The following is a 16777-nucleotide window of genomic DNA, read 5'->3' on the forward strand; positions in this document are numbered from 1 at the left end:
TGCATAATTGCCAGCTTGCATTGCCCTGTGGTTTAAACATCTCTGCAGTACAACTCTTTAAAGAGCGGGACTGTTTTAAGCATTAGGGAAAATACAGTTTTGACATATAACCTTATCCTCACACCACTAAACCCATGGTAATTTGCTGCAGATAAAAGAGCACTCCTTGCTATTTTTAAAACTCCAGTTCACAAGACTATGTCCCACCTTGTATTTATCACTGTCCTTAATGAATGTTTTTGACCAGATCCAGCTGACTTCTGAAATGAGCTTCTGGGTGCTTCTTTCCCAAAGCACCCTGCCTGTGCTTCTTAATTAAAATCCATTTTTCTTTTAGATTCAGGAATGGAAACTTTCAGATTAAGATATCAAAAGTTCACACACTATTGGTTCATGCCAGAAGACTGGTTTCTTCTCTCCATCCAGCAGTTATGCAGGTGCAGAGTTAAGCCAGGTCTCCCCAGAGCTGGTTGTTGTCCCCAATCTCAGCGTGTCTGTTCTCTTGGGATGATATTGTAAAAACCGACATAGTCCCAAAGGCCTGTAGACGTGAGCACCTCTTCTTTTTCTTCTCAAGTGTGTTCCCATGTTCACGTGTGATGTTGTCTCAGCATGGATTTGCTGGGGGAGTTGGAGGGAAGAGGTTGAACAGGTTGGAAGTTCATCTCTCCCTTCTGGGGGTGAGTGCAGCCTGTCACGAAGAGGCTGTGCTTCCTCTCCTCTCCCTCTCCCCTTTCTCCTTTTTTCCACATTTGCTGGATGACTTGATTAATTTTCTTCTTGTCTCCATTTGCTGTGAGCTCTCTGGGGCAGGAAACATCTTCCACTGTGCACAGCAGAGTGCACCAGCTTCTGTCCCCTAGGCTCCTGGTTACACTGCAATAAAGATCATGATATTCATAACAGTACTTTTGTGTCCTACTGGCAGGGCAGCCCTGGGAGGAGAGGACCGCAAGGGGAGCAGGGGGAGCCAGGACCCAAGGTGAGTCCTGATACTCAACACTACCACTGGCTTTGCTTTGGGCTGTGTCGGAGGCACGATGCAGGAGCGCAGACTCCTTGGTTAGCGCAGCTGGATGAGTTCATTCCTGGTCTGAGCTGGACTCCACTCCTTAGGTTGGGGACTGTCTCACTGCACCAAGCAGAGCCTGAAGGACCTTAAGGCCGATGCATTGAGGAGGATGGGATCACTTATTATTAATTAAATGCTCAGTTGGGCTTTGGAAATTGAGATGATAAGCCTGATTGCGCTGAATTAATGCAATGTATGTGGTCAGCAATGTTCTCTGAAAGCAGCCTTGCTGGAAAATGGTCAGTCTTTGTGCTGTGCTTGTTCTGGCTGCCAAGCCTTCCAACCCGGCAGATCGGTACTGCTCTGGGGAAGAGCAGCGTGAGGAGCGAAGAAGAGCGAGAACCACACAAAGCCTTCAGGAGCAGTCCCAAGGGGAGTATAGGGAATGACTGGGTCCGAATCCCCAAACCCTGGTGACTGGAACCAGGTGCCCTGGTGTTCTCTGCTCCCCTGATCAACACAGGGCAGAGCCAGCCCAGCCCATTGATCCCCTTCTTTGGGATAACATCTGGGGAAGCAGCATGGTTACAGGGGAAAGATTTTGAGGAAGGAATGAGAACGGATGCAGATCTCAGCCATGGGTTAAGGAACATTTCCCTTTGCTATCTGGCCACCTTGAATAACAGGAATGACCCGCTGCTTGGGAAGGTGAATTGCGCTTTGCAAAGCACCATCTGCAGCTTTGCTGGCTTCTCCCGTGAAAGATGCACCAAAACCTTGGACCTAAAAGGCAAAGGCAGCTGAGGTTACTAGAGATCCCCTCACTGTCCTGACTTCATCTTGAACCCTGTAGATGGTTCACGCTGACCCAGGTGGTGCAGTGCAGGCAACGTGAAAAGCAGGCGCTAATTGCTTTCTTTCCTTATGTTTGATTTCCTGTCTTTGGCTTTAGGGTGAACCAGGCCCACCGGGACAAGTAGGGCCAGAGGGTCCTAGTGGCCAACAAGGCTCTCCAGGTTCCCAAGGAATCACGGTTCAGGGTCCTGTGGTAGGTGATCTCCAACTGCCTTTTTGGTCACTTGCGCTTTGCAGTTAGAATATGTCTCAGAGATGGGTGTCTCAATAAAGCCCCAAAAACCTGATCTATGTATTTACATCATCGTTACTAACAGCTGGGCAGCTGCACTAGAAAGAGAGGATGATCACCATCTTTTTTTCATGCTGACGAGGCCCTGCACTTAGTCATTCTGGCAAAAGACCACTTTTGTCCAGACTCTCCCTAATGTGCCTTTAATGAAAACAGCCCAGTGGAGTTTTCAGGCATTTTTCTCTGCAGTGATCATCACTGCTTGGCAAGGAGTAGAGGTGGAGGCTGCTGTGTGCGTGTCTGGGATGGCAGCACCCCCATGGACCTGCTGTGGCTGTAAAGCACCCTGTAGCACTGCAGAGAGCAGGAGCAACCTGGGACGTGGATGTGGAGCAGCAGGATGCTGTTTGCCTTAGAGGATGCTGCAGCATGCCTGACTATGTGCTTCTGTTTTAATCCAAGGGGCCACCAGGAATTAAAGGAGAGAAAGGAGACACTGGGAGTCCTGGCATGCAGGTAATGGTAGACACCATTCCTTCTGATTGTCTCAAAGATTTGCCCGTTTTTCCCCAGTAACTACTTTAAGCAAGACTGAAAAGCTGTAGAGTTGTTAACTGTTGTCTGCTTGGAAAATGTCTTTCATTTTGGAGTGGCATCGCTTTCCCAAGGGAAACTGAGTCAGTTGGTGCAAGAAAGGTAGACCTATCCGGAAGCTAGATATAATGGAATTAAAAGGGCGATAACAGTGATTGCTCTGTGTAATGAATAACTCTGTTTCTTCTTCCATCTTTTTCTTATGTCCCCTGTTACAAGATGAATTAGGGCAATGGTAATCAGATGCCAACTTTACCCGGCAATTCTGATTTACAGGGCATTCCTGGTGTGCAGGGAGCTCCAGGCAGGGATGGCCTTCAAGGTGCAAAGGTAAAATACCTCACCTCTGGGTTTTCATGCATGGGTGCCTAAAATCCTGCTGTGAACGTACCAGCAGAGACCTGAAACATCCAGTTCTTGAAATGCACTCAGTGCATAAGTGAATGGTCTTTTCCTAAAGCCAGAGCGACTGGGGAAAATAACAAGGGGTCATCTCAGGTTTGGCCAAATTTGACAAGGTGTCACCCTCCTTGTCTGCTTGGCAGATGCATTTTTTTATGCATTCCTAGCAAGCTCCTGTTAAAAGCAGCACATGGAAAAAAACCACCTCACTGCTTACTAGGTCTCTTTGAATCCTCTTGTTAAGAAATCACTGGATTTGGCTTTTCAGGGGGTGAGGGGACTAGAAGGCACAGCTGGGCCTCCAGGACCTCCTGGACCAAGGGTGAGTACTCACTATGAGTGATGCATATCGAAATCTCTTCCTCAGCAGGGGCTGGTGGTTTCTGCTGACCAGTTGGCACCCAGAGGTGTCAGGGCGAACCCCCTTCTTGAGGTATCATGAAGAATGTTGTGCAGATGTCCACTTTTCCTGCCACTGTCAGTGTAAGAAGAAAAACCTCTGCTTCTTCTGGAAAGTCCTGGAGAAGCTTTGACCCAGCAAGGAGATGCTTTTGTTATTTTTGCTTTCCTGATGCCGCTGTTTCTCAGCTGTTGGTTGGGTTTGAGGTATACGGGCTTGTTAGACTGAAATCAGCAGGAGCTGGAGGATGCAGGCAGGTGTGAAATGTTCCACCCCACACCATTTCCAATGTCTCCTGCCAGGCCTGTATGTAGATTGGTGAATTTGTGCTCTGTTGTGCCCAGGATAGCAGAACCTTAAGAAGGTTCTGTTGATTTGCATCCATCTGTTGATTTGCATCCATCTGCTAATTTGAAGGTACTGCAGCCCTTACAAGTTCTGTGAAACAGGTGTGCTTCACTTTGCATGGGAAACTGAGCCAAATTTGCTTTTAGATGATGGGTGGTGGACCTGATAGTTACTGCATCTCGCTGCTGAATTAGAAGGAATTTGGCAGTCCTAAATACTGGAAGATGGAGACTGTTTAATACTGTCTTTGCATTAGACCTCACAGGAGTTGTGGTGAAGTCAGCTCCCATAAATACCTAAGATTGAATTCAACTCATAACTTTGACTTACTCATCCTGGGAAGATGTGGAGCTGGCAGGGTTGAACCTCAGCTTTCCAAATACCAGGAAAGCACTGTAGCCTTCAGAGCAAGCTCCAAAAGCTGTTCTGGTGCTGCCTTGAAGAATTCTTTCATTTTCACTGATCAGAAGAGTTGCTAATCTCTGTTGAGCTTAAACATAGTAGCTGGAAAATCATAAAAGAAAGTATTTCTACTCATTGTTTTTTGGCTTATTTTTTTCTTCCCTTTATGGCTCCAGAGGGCACAGAAACTTCACAAAGAGGAGATGACCAAAGAAAGGCGCTTCCCGCTCTCTAAGCTGATGTTACTGTTGTAAAGTATTAGAGGCAAACACAGGTCCTAAAGGAAAGAAAAAAAAAAAAGAAAAAAAAAAAGAGCAGCGTGGTATTAGGAAGCTGAAGAAAAGGGTTATGCTCTAGGCTATGTCTAAATCTGAATATATAATGAAGAATCTGAAGCCTGTAGGGTAAAAAACACGTTGCAGTTTGTCGGCAAAATTCAGCTTTGCTGGCTTGACCATAATTGAGACAGTAATAGGAAATGATGTGAACGTGACTCACACACAACGTACTCTTAACGTTGGGCTCACGGCTGGACGAGGACTGACATAAACCTTAAGGCTACAATGCCCTTGCTAGAGTCCTCTAAACTCAACCTGCTGGTGCTCCTGGAGCTGTAGGGAGATGTCAGCCCTGAATAGAAAAAGAAGAAAGTTAGGAAGTAACTGGACTTTTATCTGTGTCTACAAATTACTGTCTGCAGGGTTTCCAAGGAGTGACAGGCTCTCGAGGCAGCAGCGGAGAGAAGGGACCTCCAGGTGACATTGGGCCAACAGTAAGTTTCTGCTTTGGGGTCTCAAAGAAGGCCAAGACATTAAATAATTGAGTGGAAACAAGTTGTTCCCACAGCATCTCTCCTTCAGAATCTAAAGAATAGTTTTAATTCTCGCTCATCCTTCGTAAGGAGATGTCTGTATATGCAAAGTCCAGACTGTTTATCAATAAAGTATTTAATAAACCCCACCTCCCTTTGCTCTCTGTAGATTCACAACCTACACAAAATCCAACATCCCAACAAATTTCTGGTGCAAGATTCTGGAATGAAACCAAGGAATCAGTCCTGAGCTGGAGTAGCCAGCATTTGGCTTGTAGGGGCAGCTACAGGTCTAGATGTCAAGTTATTTCTTCTTCTCAGATGTTCAAAACCACCTGCTGTGTTGGAGAATCAGTTCTAAGATTGTATCTGAGGAATTTCTGCATCCCTGTTGATGGTGCTTTATGCCACTGCTCCAGCTGCTGCTTTATTATTCTTTTCCTTGAAAAAAGAAACCAAAATATTCCTATGAGCTTGAAGCTCTTCTAGTCACTGTCATGAGGTCAAGGAAATTATGAGAGTGTGGGAAACAAACTTTGTGCTCCGTGTCCCACTAATGTAACCCACAGCCCCATTTATTTTGGTTTTGGTTTTGTTTGCTTCTGCTCTTCCTTTCCCTAGGCTTTCATTTTTTCTTTTCTTTCCTTGTAGGGGCTGCCGGGTCCGAAAGGAGAAAGAGGAGAGAAAGTGAGTTTTTGTGGTGTTAGGCAGCAACACTGTCGCTGGGTCCCACACTCAAAAGAGTGGATGTGGTAACGTGCTTTGCAAGCTACGCTTACACGTACAAACCTTCCTAGTGTTGGACTTCATGTACCCATAGCTTGTTGCCTTTCCATTCCCCCGCGCCGGCTAAACTGCTGGGATATAAATAATCCTGCAGCAGTCGGGAGCTCCCCAGTATCAATTGTAGTAATGAAAAAGAAATGCCAAACTAAAATCCATCATTTGCCGAGAAGGAAAAACCAAAACCACTTGACCTGACTGAGTCGCTCTCTTTTAACATATTGCGTAAGAGGGGACTCACTCGTAATAATCCTCTGGCATGCCCCAGCACAGAGCATTTGATGTCAGGAGATCTACCCTGCCTTTGATGGTGATTATATTGTGAGAGCAAGTTTTTCTGATACTGACTTTTGGTTAGAAAGAAACCCTGTGTTTTTCTAGGAGTCCAAGTCTCATTGCCAAGATTGACTCACGTGCATGAGGCTTCAGGCAGGAGTGAGCTGCTTTTGATGGACTGTTTTTGTCTCAAGTTAATGCTTCCGTATTAAAATTTTTAACACCGTTCTCCTTCCATTCCCACCAGCTTTTTCTTTTCTATACATTTTTTTTGCAGTGGAACTTTCCTGTTTTCCTCCCTTGGGTGTGGTGCCAAGCTTTTATTTAAGCCTGGGTAATCTGCACAGTGAGCCAGCCAGAGATGTATATTTTACAAATGTTTTTGGAAGTATTCAGTGTGTTAGTTATGAATTTTCACAGATAGAGTTAGTGTTTATTTTTAAGTAGCATTTTGCATTTTTATCACTTTTCCCTACTTTCCCTACTAGTAAAACTTTCTAAAGAACCCCTCGGATATGATTTATTCAGAATACAGTAACAGTAAGTATCAATATTCATAAAAGATTTAGACAAAGATAGGGTGCTGTAATATCTGATCATATTAGATGTTTTACATATCACAGAACATTGAGTCATGGACTTAGCATATTTTTTGATAAAATTTGAGAGTAAAATTTACTCTCCCTTTTTTTGCTAGCTTCGGTAATTATTGAGCTTCGGTAATTATTGAGATTCGGTCTGGGCTTTTTGACGTGCAGGAGAAATGCAATTATTGATGTTTCCCGATTTCAATTTTATGGCTTCAGAGCTTCGTGATAAATAAGTAAAGCTGCATTTCACAGTAATTAATATCTCTGAAACTCAAGCTGAGAAAAAAAATGGGCAGAAAGCTATCGTGCATTATGATATCGTTCCTTTTGAAAAGATGTTAATACTTTTTTTTTCTTTAAAAAAAAAAAAAAAATTGTTTCACTGTAGGGGGAACCACAGTCCTTGGCCACAATTTACCAGCTCGTGAGCCAGGCTTGTGAGCGGATGATTCAGAGTGAGTATAACCAGCCCAGCTCCGAGTGTGTTCACGCCTCCCCAGCAGTGCCGAACAAAGCCAGAGGGGAGACAGCATGAAGCTGTGGTGACCCAGGGAGCTCCTCCATCCTCTGCCGTGCTATGTCCCAGCGCAGGCTCTCAGTGTTACATAGGTTTTATTGGGTGGCATTAGCACAGAAACCTGTGAAATATATCTTTGGAAAACCCATTGGCACTTTGCAAAGACTCCTTTATTTCTCAAATGGAAAAGCTTGAAACTAATTTGAAGGAAATTATTCTGTTGGTGATTTGTGCTGATTCCTCTAGAGATGAGGCATTTTTGGTAAAGCCCCTGTGCTGTGATGCACGAAGGGAAGCAGAGGTTTGCCCGAGGTCAGGCAGCAAAGTCATGACTCAGCTGCCCATTTTCCTCTTCGGAAAGCTTCTGGCTTTCTCAGTTTGGACTGACAGCCTTTTAGAGCTAGCTGATAGTTTTAAGTACCTTTTTAGACAACGTCCTCTGGTTTTCTCTCTTTTCTGAATCTCCCAGCCAAGGAAACCTTCATTTTCTCTCTTCCCAGCTCATGTGTTGAAATTTGACTCATTCATTCATGAACACGCGAGGAAGCCAGTTCCTGTTTGGGAAGAAAGGTTAAAACCAGGAGAACCAGGACCACCAGGTCCTCCAGGTCCTCCTGGGAGCAATGGAGAAAGAGGAGCAAATGGCATCCCTGGACAGCCAGGCAAAGATGGGTATCCTGGAGAAAGAGGTATGGACAGAAGCGTTCGTAAGCATTTTTTACTATATTTTGGATACCTTAACTAAACATTTTCGTGCCTCAAGCAGTACTGTAAAGATAATCCACGATTTTATCACATCTCATTTCATTGCCGTTTTCCTTTTGGACTTCTCTCTCCTAAGAAGAGAAACCCAAGTTAGGTAGCTCAAGGAGCAGGAAGAAGACAGATGCAGCCCGCTCTTTTTGCAAGCTCTGCTTTGAGAGGAAGGCCAGTTTGACACCATGTGTGGGTGTTGGGGGATGGAGAGTATAATTTTGGAGGGCAGGAGGATTTCCCTACAGAAAGGCAAAAGAAACAGCCGTTTGGATGAACACATGCGGGTGGAACAGATCACCTCTGGGCAGAAACGACGAGTCTTGGAAAACACTGAAGGAAGGCACGAGGCACCTGAAGTAATACTGAAAATGGAAGTAGGTTTCTGGAGCAGTAGTTCCGACAACAAAAGCCTGACACATGACTAAAGAAATAAATCAATGTAATCTCAAAAGGTGGCATCAGCTGTTACACATGAATGAGTGAATGGTGGAAATAGTTTTGCTTAGATTTGCAGACGTTTGTCAGTGGCTCAAGTAATTGTCTGTCAAAATAAAATGAAAAACATTGGTTTCAGCAGGGTCCTAACACCTCTAAGCAACTAAACACCTTCTGTTTAACTCCTTGCTCTGGCACTATTCAGTCTGATGTGGTATCTGCAGAGCTTATCAAAACGTCACTTAAGAGAAAAGGGAAGCAACAACCTGCAGATGTTTCCAGCCTGTCGAGCGAGGAGATGGGAGAAGACAGATCTCACTGAAAAACAACCTTGAGGACACGGCTGATCAAAATATTTCCATCTTAAAAGTATGAAAAATGGTATTTTGTCAAATACCATTTTTCACTGAGATGTAATGGTTTCGCGAGCAATTTCATGCGAAAACAGCAATCCTGACTGCATCTGGTCGAAGAGACGGTTCAGCTTTGTGATCCGTCTGACCCATGTGAAGAACATGAGAGCGGACTTCATACTCAGGCCAGTGCACTAACACCAGCACTATGAATTTCTCTGTGAAAAACCTCCACTTTCACCCATATCAGGCTGCAAATCAATGCTAATTGGAGCCCTGTTGGTCATGGGCAAATGGCTACTCTGGAAAATAGAGTAGGTGCCCAGACAGAACTAAAGGAAATGGATATTTCTTTGTGTTGCCAAGGGCTGTGACTCTCCTTCAATTTAATATCTAATAGCCTGGTGAGGAGACCGCAGGGGACTTAATTCAGTAATAAAAAATGCAGTGAAGTGACACTTACCTCTTATTTGTGATTAGGTGCCCCAGGGCCCAAAGGAGAAAAAGGGATGTCTGGAGCCAGTGAAGAAGGGATCCAAGGACCCAGAGGCAGAACAGGTAGAGGGAATACAACCTCTTTGTATTGAGCCGGTGGGGCCATCCGGAGCTCACCAGCTGCCAGATTCAAGGTGACATTCAGCCTTGGGACCACTGTGGTGGGGCGGACTGACCTTCCCACCGCAGCTTTGTTGGCAGCACCCTGGATGGTGGCTCCTCTCTGCTAGGACACAAGAGACTGCTCTAGGCCGTCTCCTCCCTCTGGCGCCCATTCCCAGGTAATGATGGATTTTAAGGACCCGAGACACATCCAAGGAGTTTCAGTTTTGCTACCTTTTTGCATGCAAGACCAGATGCTCAGGGGATAGAAACTCTGAAAATTCAGCTCATGAAACACAGGGTTTTTGAATAATCAGTTAGGATTTGGTGTACTCCTCCATCTTTATCCCTGTTACTTGGCATCCGTGGGAGGTTTGCCACTGACGTAACAAACCAGGAACTATCAAGAGAGTGTGGTCAAACATATTCTTCTGTAAATTAAATTTTTATAGTTGAGATGTAAAAACACAAAAACCAATGGCTCTGGGATGGATCCTGGGGTTAAGGTGATTTTCTTCATTGACGTGTAGCTTGACTTTGAATTCTCAGAACCAGGCTCCATTTTTAGCCAAGCTGGGCACCCTTAAGATCAAGAATAATCCCGCTAGTTACTGGGATTCAGAAGAGTTTTTCCAGCTGGCAGGTCTTGTTTTTCCACCAAAATGAGAAAATAGTACTCAGAAAATTAACCAACGTGTAGGATGGAGAAAACGTAGAAGAGGCATTACACTGAAGCAACTGAAGTAGATGTGCTACAGCTTAGAGTGCTTCTCCTTCTTCAGGTCCACCAGGAGAAGTTGTGCTGGGGAAGCCAGGTCCAAAGGGTTACCCTGGGAATGCTGGTCCTCAAGGTTTTCCCGGTGTCAGAGGACAGCCTGGGCAGTCTGGATATCCAGGAGGTTGTGATATCTCTGGATGTTATGGAGCTGGTAGAAGAGGTAAGTCGTTTTGTATCTCAGTACAGAAGTTACGATTTTATAGCTGGTCTCTCTGGCTCGGCAGAGACCTTTGTTCATCCTTCAGGCACTGTCAGTCCGGCAAGAGCCTCCTTTGCAAAGCCATCAGGATGATTCATGTGCAATTCATGTGGATAAATGCCGGTTCAATTGAGTGCTCCTCAGCACCCTTCATAGATTAAAACATGATGCAGCAGGAGTCGAGCAGGTGGAGTGATCATGGGGGTATCTTCAGCTCTTAATGTCCCCAGCAATGTTTCCATGGTGGATAGAGAGGAACAATATCTCAGTTCCTTCACATACGTTTCACGGAGACTCAATTGTAGAAAGTCTTTGGAAATGAATAAAATCACTGTCACTGAACAAAAAGACTTACAAGGGAAAAGAATTAATTCTACACCATTCCTTCTCAGTACTCGATACTGATTTATTTGTTTGCTCAGTGGCCTCATCTCCTTTCCACACAGATTTCATCCCCTGATGGTTGGTGTGGAGGCAGCTGAAGACATTGCTTCCATTGCCCTGGAAATCTCTGGGTGAAAGCTCCACGCACTCCAAGAGAAGGAGCAACCTGAACACCATATGTGTTGTTTGGGTTTTTTTTTAATGTCCCATCATTTCTATATGGACAAGTCAATCAAACACTAAAGCCACCAAACCAGCCTGTGTTCAGAGGAGTCATCCGTCTGTTGTTCAGCACTGGAGAACTGCGGTGTTCAAACTCACATCGCACTTCCCGCAGCAAGACAAAGACACAGTCAGAGGTACGGGCTGACAGACTTGTAAAGAAAAAAGAAATAATGTATTGCAATGCTCAGAAATATCAGATAATTTTTGCCCATTTTGCCTGCTTGTGGGTTGTTTTTTTTTTTTGTCACTTACTTGTTATTCTGGGTCCCCAGCACAGAGAAAAACAGCACCTCATGCCCAAAGATGCAAATCCACTGGAGAAAAACTGCTTTTTCTGTTGGTTGGCAAGGTAACAAAGTCTAGCACCATTTTGACTGTTTCTGCCTTTGGCAAAACACTGATGGCTTCCTTGCAGGGGTGTTATGTACACAAGCATCGCAGACAGCGTGATAACCTTCCCGTGATGTGACAAACCCCACCGTTTAACCCCGTTCTCTGGGGCTTGGTAACCGTCAAACAAAGCCTTAGATGAGACAGAGTGCAGCCGTGTAGGGAGAGGAGCTGGAGATTAACCTCCTGGCCTCTTCCATCCCTCCCTCCTGCAGTCTGCGTAGCTACTTTGCATTTTATCAGGTAGAATGTTGAATAGCTCTGAGTCTGACTTTTATCTATGTGACACGGAGGTAATTGTCATGTTACACCCCTGTCCCTGCGTGAGCCATGGTCTACTACGTGTCCACAACAAACCACACAGATACTGATAAAAACATCCCTCCTGCTTTGCAATGGCTACTTTAGGCAGTGCTCCGTTACACCGCTTGTAAACCGCCCCTGCTTCCGAAACAAGTGTTTCTAAACTGTGATTTAAACCTGGAGCAACAATTTATTTTTTTTTTTTTTGTAAAAGCAGAATGAAGCAAAAGGTATCATTACAGGCTTTTCAAAGATGCGAAGAGGCAAAAACGGAGCATCAGGCATATTTCTGTGCACTTTGGATGTGCAATTTCTGCCCCTACCTGCAGGCTGGCAGCTGGGTATTCATGCGGCTATAGCCGACCTTTGAAAACTTAACAGCAAACACATCCACATTTAGAAAGTAGATTGTCACATAAATATCAAAGAGAAAGAGGTCTACCTTAAGAGAATTATTTTGTTTAGACCAGGAATCCAAATATTGTTTCTTCCTGTCATTACGGAAAAATCCCATAGAATTAAGAAATTTTGCTGAAGGAGCATTTGAACGTATCAGACTTGTGTGGGAGTCAGCCTACAACAAAAGTCACGTGAAAATATGATTACTGCATCCTGTAAGTATTTAAAGTAGTCCTTGGCTTAATGTATGTTCATTCTCTAGAAACTCCCAAGAATTAATATTTTCAGGGTGACATACATTCCCTTTGGAAAACATAGGAAAATGCATAGAAATACCACTCTGATAGAAGTAACATTTCTGTTCACTTTGGGGCTTTCCAGAGTTGCCTTGACATATAAAATAGAAATCTTTCGAGCTTATATGAAGTGTTGCTGCATACAGAGCTCTAGCCAGAAGAAAAAGGAGGGGTCGGAGGAGCTGAAGTTCACAGCGCATTGGGAGTACGGTGTTTGGAGGAGACGCGTTCATGGGGATAGACACCCTGCACACGTGTTGTGGAGTTGTAGGTGCTTCTGTTCCTACCGGTCAAAGAGCTTTTGATCTGTGTTTTCCCTATTCTCTGAAAAATGAAGGTGTTCTGAAAATAAAGCTACCAAACCTGCGTTAAGTCGCATTCAGAATGGTTCTGCTTTTCGCACTGGATATAAAACCCAATACCCGTGATAACCGGCAGACACAAGGCAGCGGGCAGGAAGGGCAAGGAGGTAAAGGAGGTGCCTTGCACAGCAGAACCCAAAATTGTTCCCAGGAAACGCACACAACCTGCGGAAGGTAAGTATTTTGATGTGCAACGTCTGCTCTTCGCGGGTAATTCTGCTTCCTTTCCGATTTAAATTAGTGCAGCCAGATTCCCAGTTCTGAACTTGCTCTTCTGTCTGTTCAAACCTCGTAACCGCAGGTGGTGTGACAAGGAGCTCCTTTAGTTTTCTTTATCGACCACTTTTGAAAGATACTATCATCATCTGTCTTGGGATTTAATCTATTTGGTAGAATTTCAAGTGACCTTTACTTTCGTCTGATTATTTCAGATGCAACGTGAAGGGTCAGACTTTAACAAAATTGAGTCCCAGAAGGGCTATTGATTAGGAGACAGACGACCTGCACAAACAACGTGCCCATTTATGTTCCTAAACTTTGTCCCATGGGTGGTTTTGTTTACTATTTTCTGGATAAACCTGAAATAACCTCAGCGCATAAACGTAACACGTCCGTGTGAAATCCCACAACTTCCTACCATTTCTTCACCTTTGCAAGCTAATGCCTGTTCACCTCCCCTTCTGTTCAGTCCTTATTAAAAACCTTTGTCCTGATTTACTCATTACTGCCCTTAAGTAATTTGTGTCATAGAGACTTTCTTTTCCACACAGTGACATTGTACCTTCAGTTTCTTTAAAGCTTCTATCCTCCAGTCCTTAAATACTGATAAATTTGGATTTTTATCCCTGCTGCAGAGTTTGACCCAGCTTGTGCAGCTGGATTCTGGCAGAGGCTTGAGGGCCTTCCAGAGACAGATTGTTTTGCCACGAGCATCATTTTAAGGTATTAAATCAGTCTCAGGGGTAAGATACAACAAATACAGAGGACAAACCAGCAACACGGCTAACAAGCAGCTCTGAAAAGGTTTTCTCCGGGGCTCAGCAGGCTGGCTTGACCGGATTTAAAGGTCTGGAAACAAAAAGGCATCCTGGCTTGGGATGAAAGATCTGCATTGGGGAGAGCCCATAGGGGCTTTCGAGGCAGGTGAGGCTGTTACAGGGAGATTTTCCTTAGCATTATATGTGAATTTTACATCTCACACATACGTCCTTCTGCCTGTCTGTCTCTAAACAAGTGGATTTCCTCCAGTCAAGTTTCTTGATAAATGTCTAAAGAGAAACTTATCCGAAAGGGAGGTGATACAGGCTATGGGGATTGGCTCACTGGAGAATGAGACGATATGGTGGAAAACAGTCCCGAAAACAGCTGGGGAAACGGGGATTATGTAGATCATCCTACCAGCCAGCTGCAGATAAAATGCCCTGCGTGCTCTAGAGACCCAGACAAGGTGAGCGTTAAGCAACCAGAAGAAAGAGGATGTAGGGGAAAAACAGGAAAATGGTGGTAACTAGGGTTATTACAGTCAGGTTTCTATGCTTTTGGTCTTCTTGCATTCACGGCCAATGGAGCTGTACTGGTGGGAAAGCACGAAACACTATGGTGAGGGTACGATCTCTCCTCCACAAGCGAACCAGAAAAGATCAGCATCTGTGTCTGCTTTCTGTGATGCCTTCGGGGTCTCTGAGCTTAGTTTTGCACTCCCAGATCCTGGAAACCAGTTACTTTGCTCTGGGTCTCTTCCAAGGCAATTTTAGAGCTCCTGCTGTATCCCAGTCTTGCTTCTTCAGTCTTCTTCTGATGGCAGCTTGTTCACTCAAGTCCTGGGAATCAGTTCTGAGCTGGGAACACTGCAAATGTTAACAGTCTGGCTGCATACATTTTCCTGGAGTCTTTCATATGCTAAAAAAACTCTCTTTGTGTTGCATGGGTTTGGAATAGCAGAATTATTCATTATTCTACAGTTATCGTCTGGTTCATGTCCCAGTTTTATTCCAGTTTCTGATCATTGAATCCTGTGGTGGGATAGCATCCTCCTTAACAACCTCCAAGATGGAATAACTCATCTAAGAAAGAGTGGTAGGTGTTGATTCCTGTCTTCTCCCCTTAGATTTTACAAGGAGGCACATAGGAAGCAGAAGGCAAGACTTTATTTCAACTTTAAACTGGGGAATTACTAATGCCGTGTGAGAAGAAATGGGGTTGCCCCTGTATGAAAAATGTTATGATGGCAGCAAACCAGAGCTGCATTACCCGAGCTTCTCCCCAGCCGCCAGTAACATCTCAGTAACTGGTTTCAGCTGTCACTTCTCATCTTGTCCTGCCAAACCCTGTGATCCCGCAGTGGCGCTGACTCTTCAGGGACACAACCGCGCCCTTAGCACTCCTCATCAAACTCGATATTCTTGACGTGCTAATGGAGCAGATGCGTGTGGCTCTTTCTTCCTCCTCCTGCGTGGCAGGGGAGCTCTGCCAGGGGCTGCGCTGCCGTTCCATGTCCCTGCCAGGTGACCCTGCTCTGTTGCTGTCACCGTGCCACCCTCCCCTCGAGACGCTGCAGTTCACACTGTGTGCACTGGCAATAACTTTTTGCAGAAAAGGTGAAGATCTGAGATGGGCCCTTTGCTGTGCGCCAAGTACAGCCTATGCCTGCCCCTACTGAATTCCCCAATGTGCCACCTTAAATGTTTGGCTCTTAAATCTCTCCTTAAACCTTTAGCAGCTCTCCTACCCCCAAATTGTTCCATTCTGCTAGGCAGGGGCATGACTGCAGCTCTTGCTGTACAGCCACCTTCACCTCCGTGGGACCCCAGCATGGGTCTGCCTTGGCCATGGCTGGGAGATGTGAGCAGAGACCTGAGCTGGGGTTGACTCTCCAGCCTGGCTGGGAAAGTGCGTGTGGTTTTATTGCTAAAAATGTGCATGCACAGCCGAGCCTCCCACCTGCTCTGCTGCTATCGGTGGTGACGGGCTTGGGTGAAGGAGGAGGAGGAGGAGGAGGAGGCTGCAGCAGGAGCTCTGCGCAGCCATCATGGGCATGGCTGCAGTCTGGTGATAGGATGCCCCTGCCCCAGCAATGGCCAGGGTCAGAAATCGTCCCACCTTCATGATTATTTTATCGGCACACTCGAAATGGGAGAAGGCACGGGAGAGAGTTGAGGCCACCTCCGCGAGCCCAGCCTGTCCCCCGCCGCGCGCAGCCGCCGCCACGCAGACTGCAGCTGCGATCCTACATTTATCCACTAGACCTTGAAGATGTTTGACTGTTTGTTTTCCTTCCATTGCCATAAGCAAACTCACTGTCTGCGAAAAGGGATAAATTAGCATCTCCAAAGATGGAGTTTCTCTTTATTCTGAAAACAAGCGAAGAGGCAGCAGCAGCCCAGGCTCCCTCATCCTCCCTCCCCGCGCCGTGCCAGCACAGCTCCTCGTGGAACTCGCCCAAACCACGGCTATTCTACATTTTTGTGAGCTGTACGGATTTTAAGCACTTGGCTGAGCCTGTGAACACAGAGGTCAGTTGTAGCTCCTTAGATGAGGCCAAGCAGGCTGATCACTTGCATTGATTTTCAGCCTGCATTGCTTGGACTGAGGGCAGTAACTTGTATTTCAAAGAAGTCTCTTTAAACCAGATTGTTTCAGTGCCAGCATTACTGTCACAAGCCCATGCAGCTCTGCTGCTCACTGAGCCACGTGGCATGAACAAGCCCCACGTGCCAGGCTACCGTGTAGGGGTGCCACACGTCTCACCTGAGGTGTCACCTACCCCAGGCACTGGCTTCTACTGGGACCTTCTGTGCTGGCCTGCAGGCAGCTGCCTGCCTCTCCCGGTGCGCGTTCTCCAAAGCCCTGGGCTAGCCAAAGCTGCCTAGCAGTAAATTTAGCAGTGGCCCAGAGTCTTCTGTGTGCTGGTCCCAGCTGCAGGGTGCGGAGGAGGTGCTGGGTGAAGCCCAGAGCCCCTCGGCTGCCAGCCCTGGGCTTTGAGTCATGCAGCCACGGCAGGTCCTGGGGGAAGCCTGGATTTGTAGACTGTGTCTCCCTTTCTTTGCATGCTGTGGCAAACTGTTTATAAGCCCTTCTA

At 45.8% G+C, this 16777-nt stretch overlaps 1 protein-coding gene across 4 annotated transcripts in view; it reads left to right on the forward strand.

The window, feature by feature from the left end:
• The window catches only part of COL20A1 (collagen type XX alpha 1 chain), a 53306-nt gene extending 40588 nt beyond the window's left edge, over positions 1-12718 (forward strand). For all 4 annotated transcript variants that reach the window (XM_074604716.1, XM_074604718.1, XM_074604719.1 and 1 more), the window contains 12 exons: positions 929-982; positions 1965-2060; positions 2562-2615; positions 2970-3023; positions 3364-3417; positions 4946-5017; positions 5708-5743; positions 7094-7160; positions 7723-7911; positions 9247-9324; positions 10146-10301; positions 10787-12718. In XM_074604716.1, the coding sequence (XP_074460817.1) occupies positions 929-982; positions 1965-2060; positions 2562-2615; positions 2970-3023; positions 3364-3417; positions 4946-5017; positions 5708-5743; positions 7094-7160; positions 7723-7911; positions 9247-9324; positions 10146-10301; positions 10787-10800 (924 nt within the window). In that variant the 3' untranslated portion in view covers positions 10801-12718. The remainder of the gene's footprint in view (positions 1-928; positions 983-1964; positions 2061-2561; positions 2616-2969; positions 3024-3363; positions 3418-4945; positions 5018-5707; positions 5744-7093; positions 7161-7722; positions 7912-9246; positions 9325-10145; positions 10302-10786) is intronic.
• The last annotated feature ends 4059 nt before the right edge of the window (positions 12719-16777 follow it).

The sequence above is a fragment of the Larus michahellis genome, chromosome 12 (genome assembly GCF_964199755.1).
Source record: "Larus michahellis chromosome 12, bLarMic1.1, whole genome shotgun sequence".
Classification (NCBI taxonomy): domain Eukaryota; kingdom Metazoa; phylum Chordata; class Aves; order Charadriiformes; family Laridae; genus Larus; species Larus michahellis.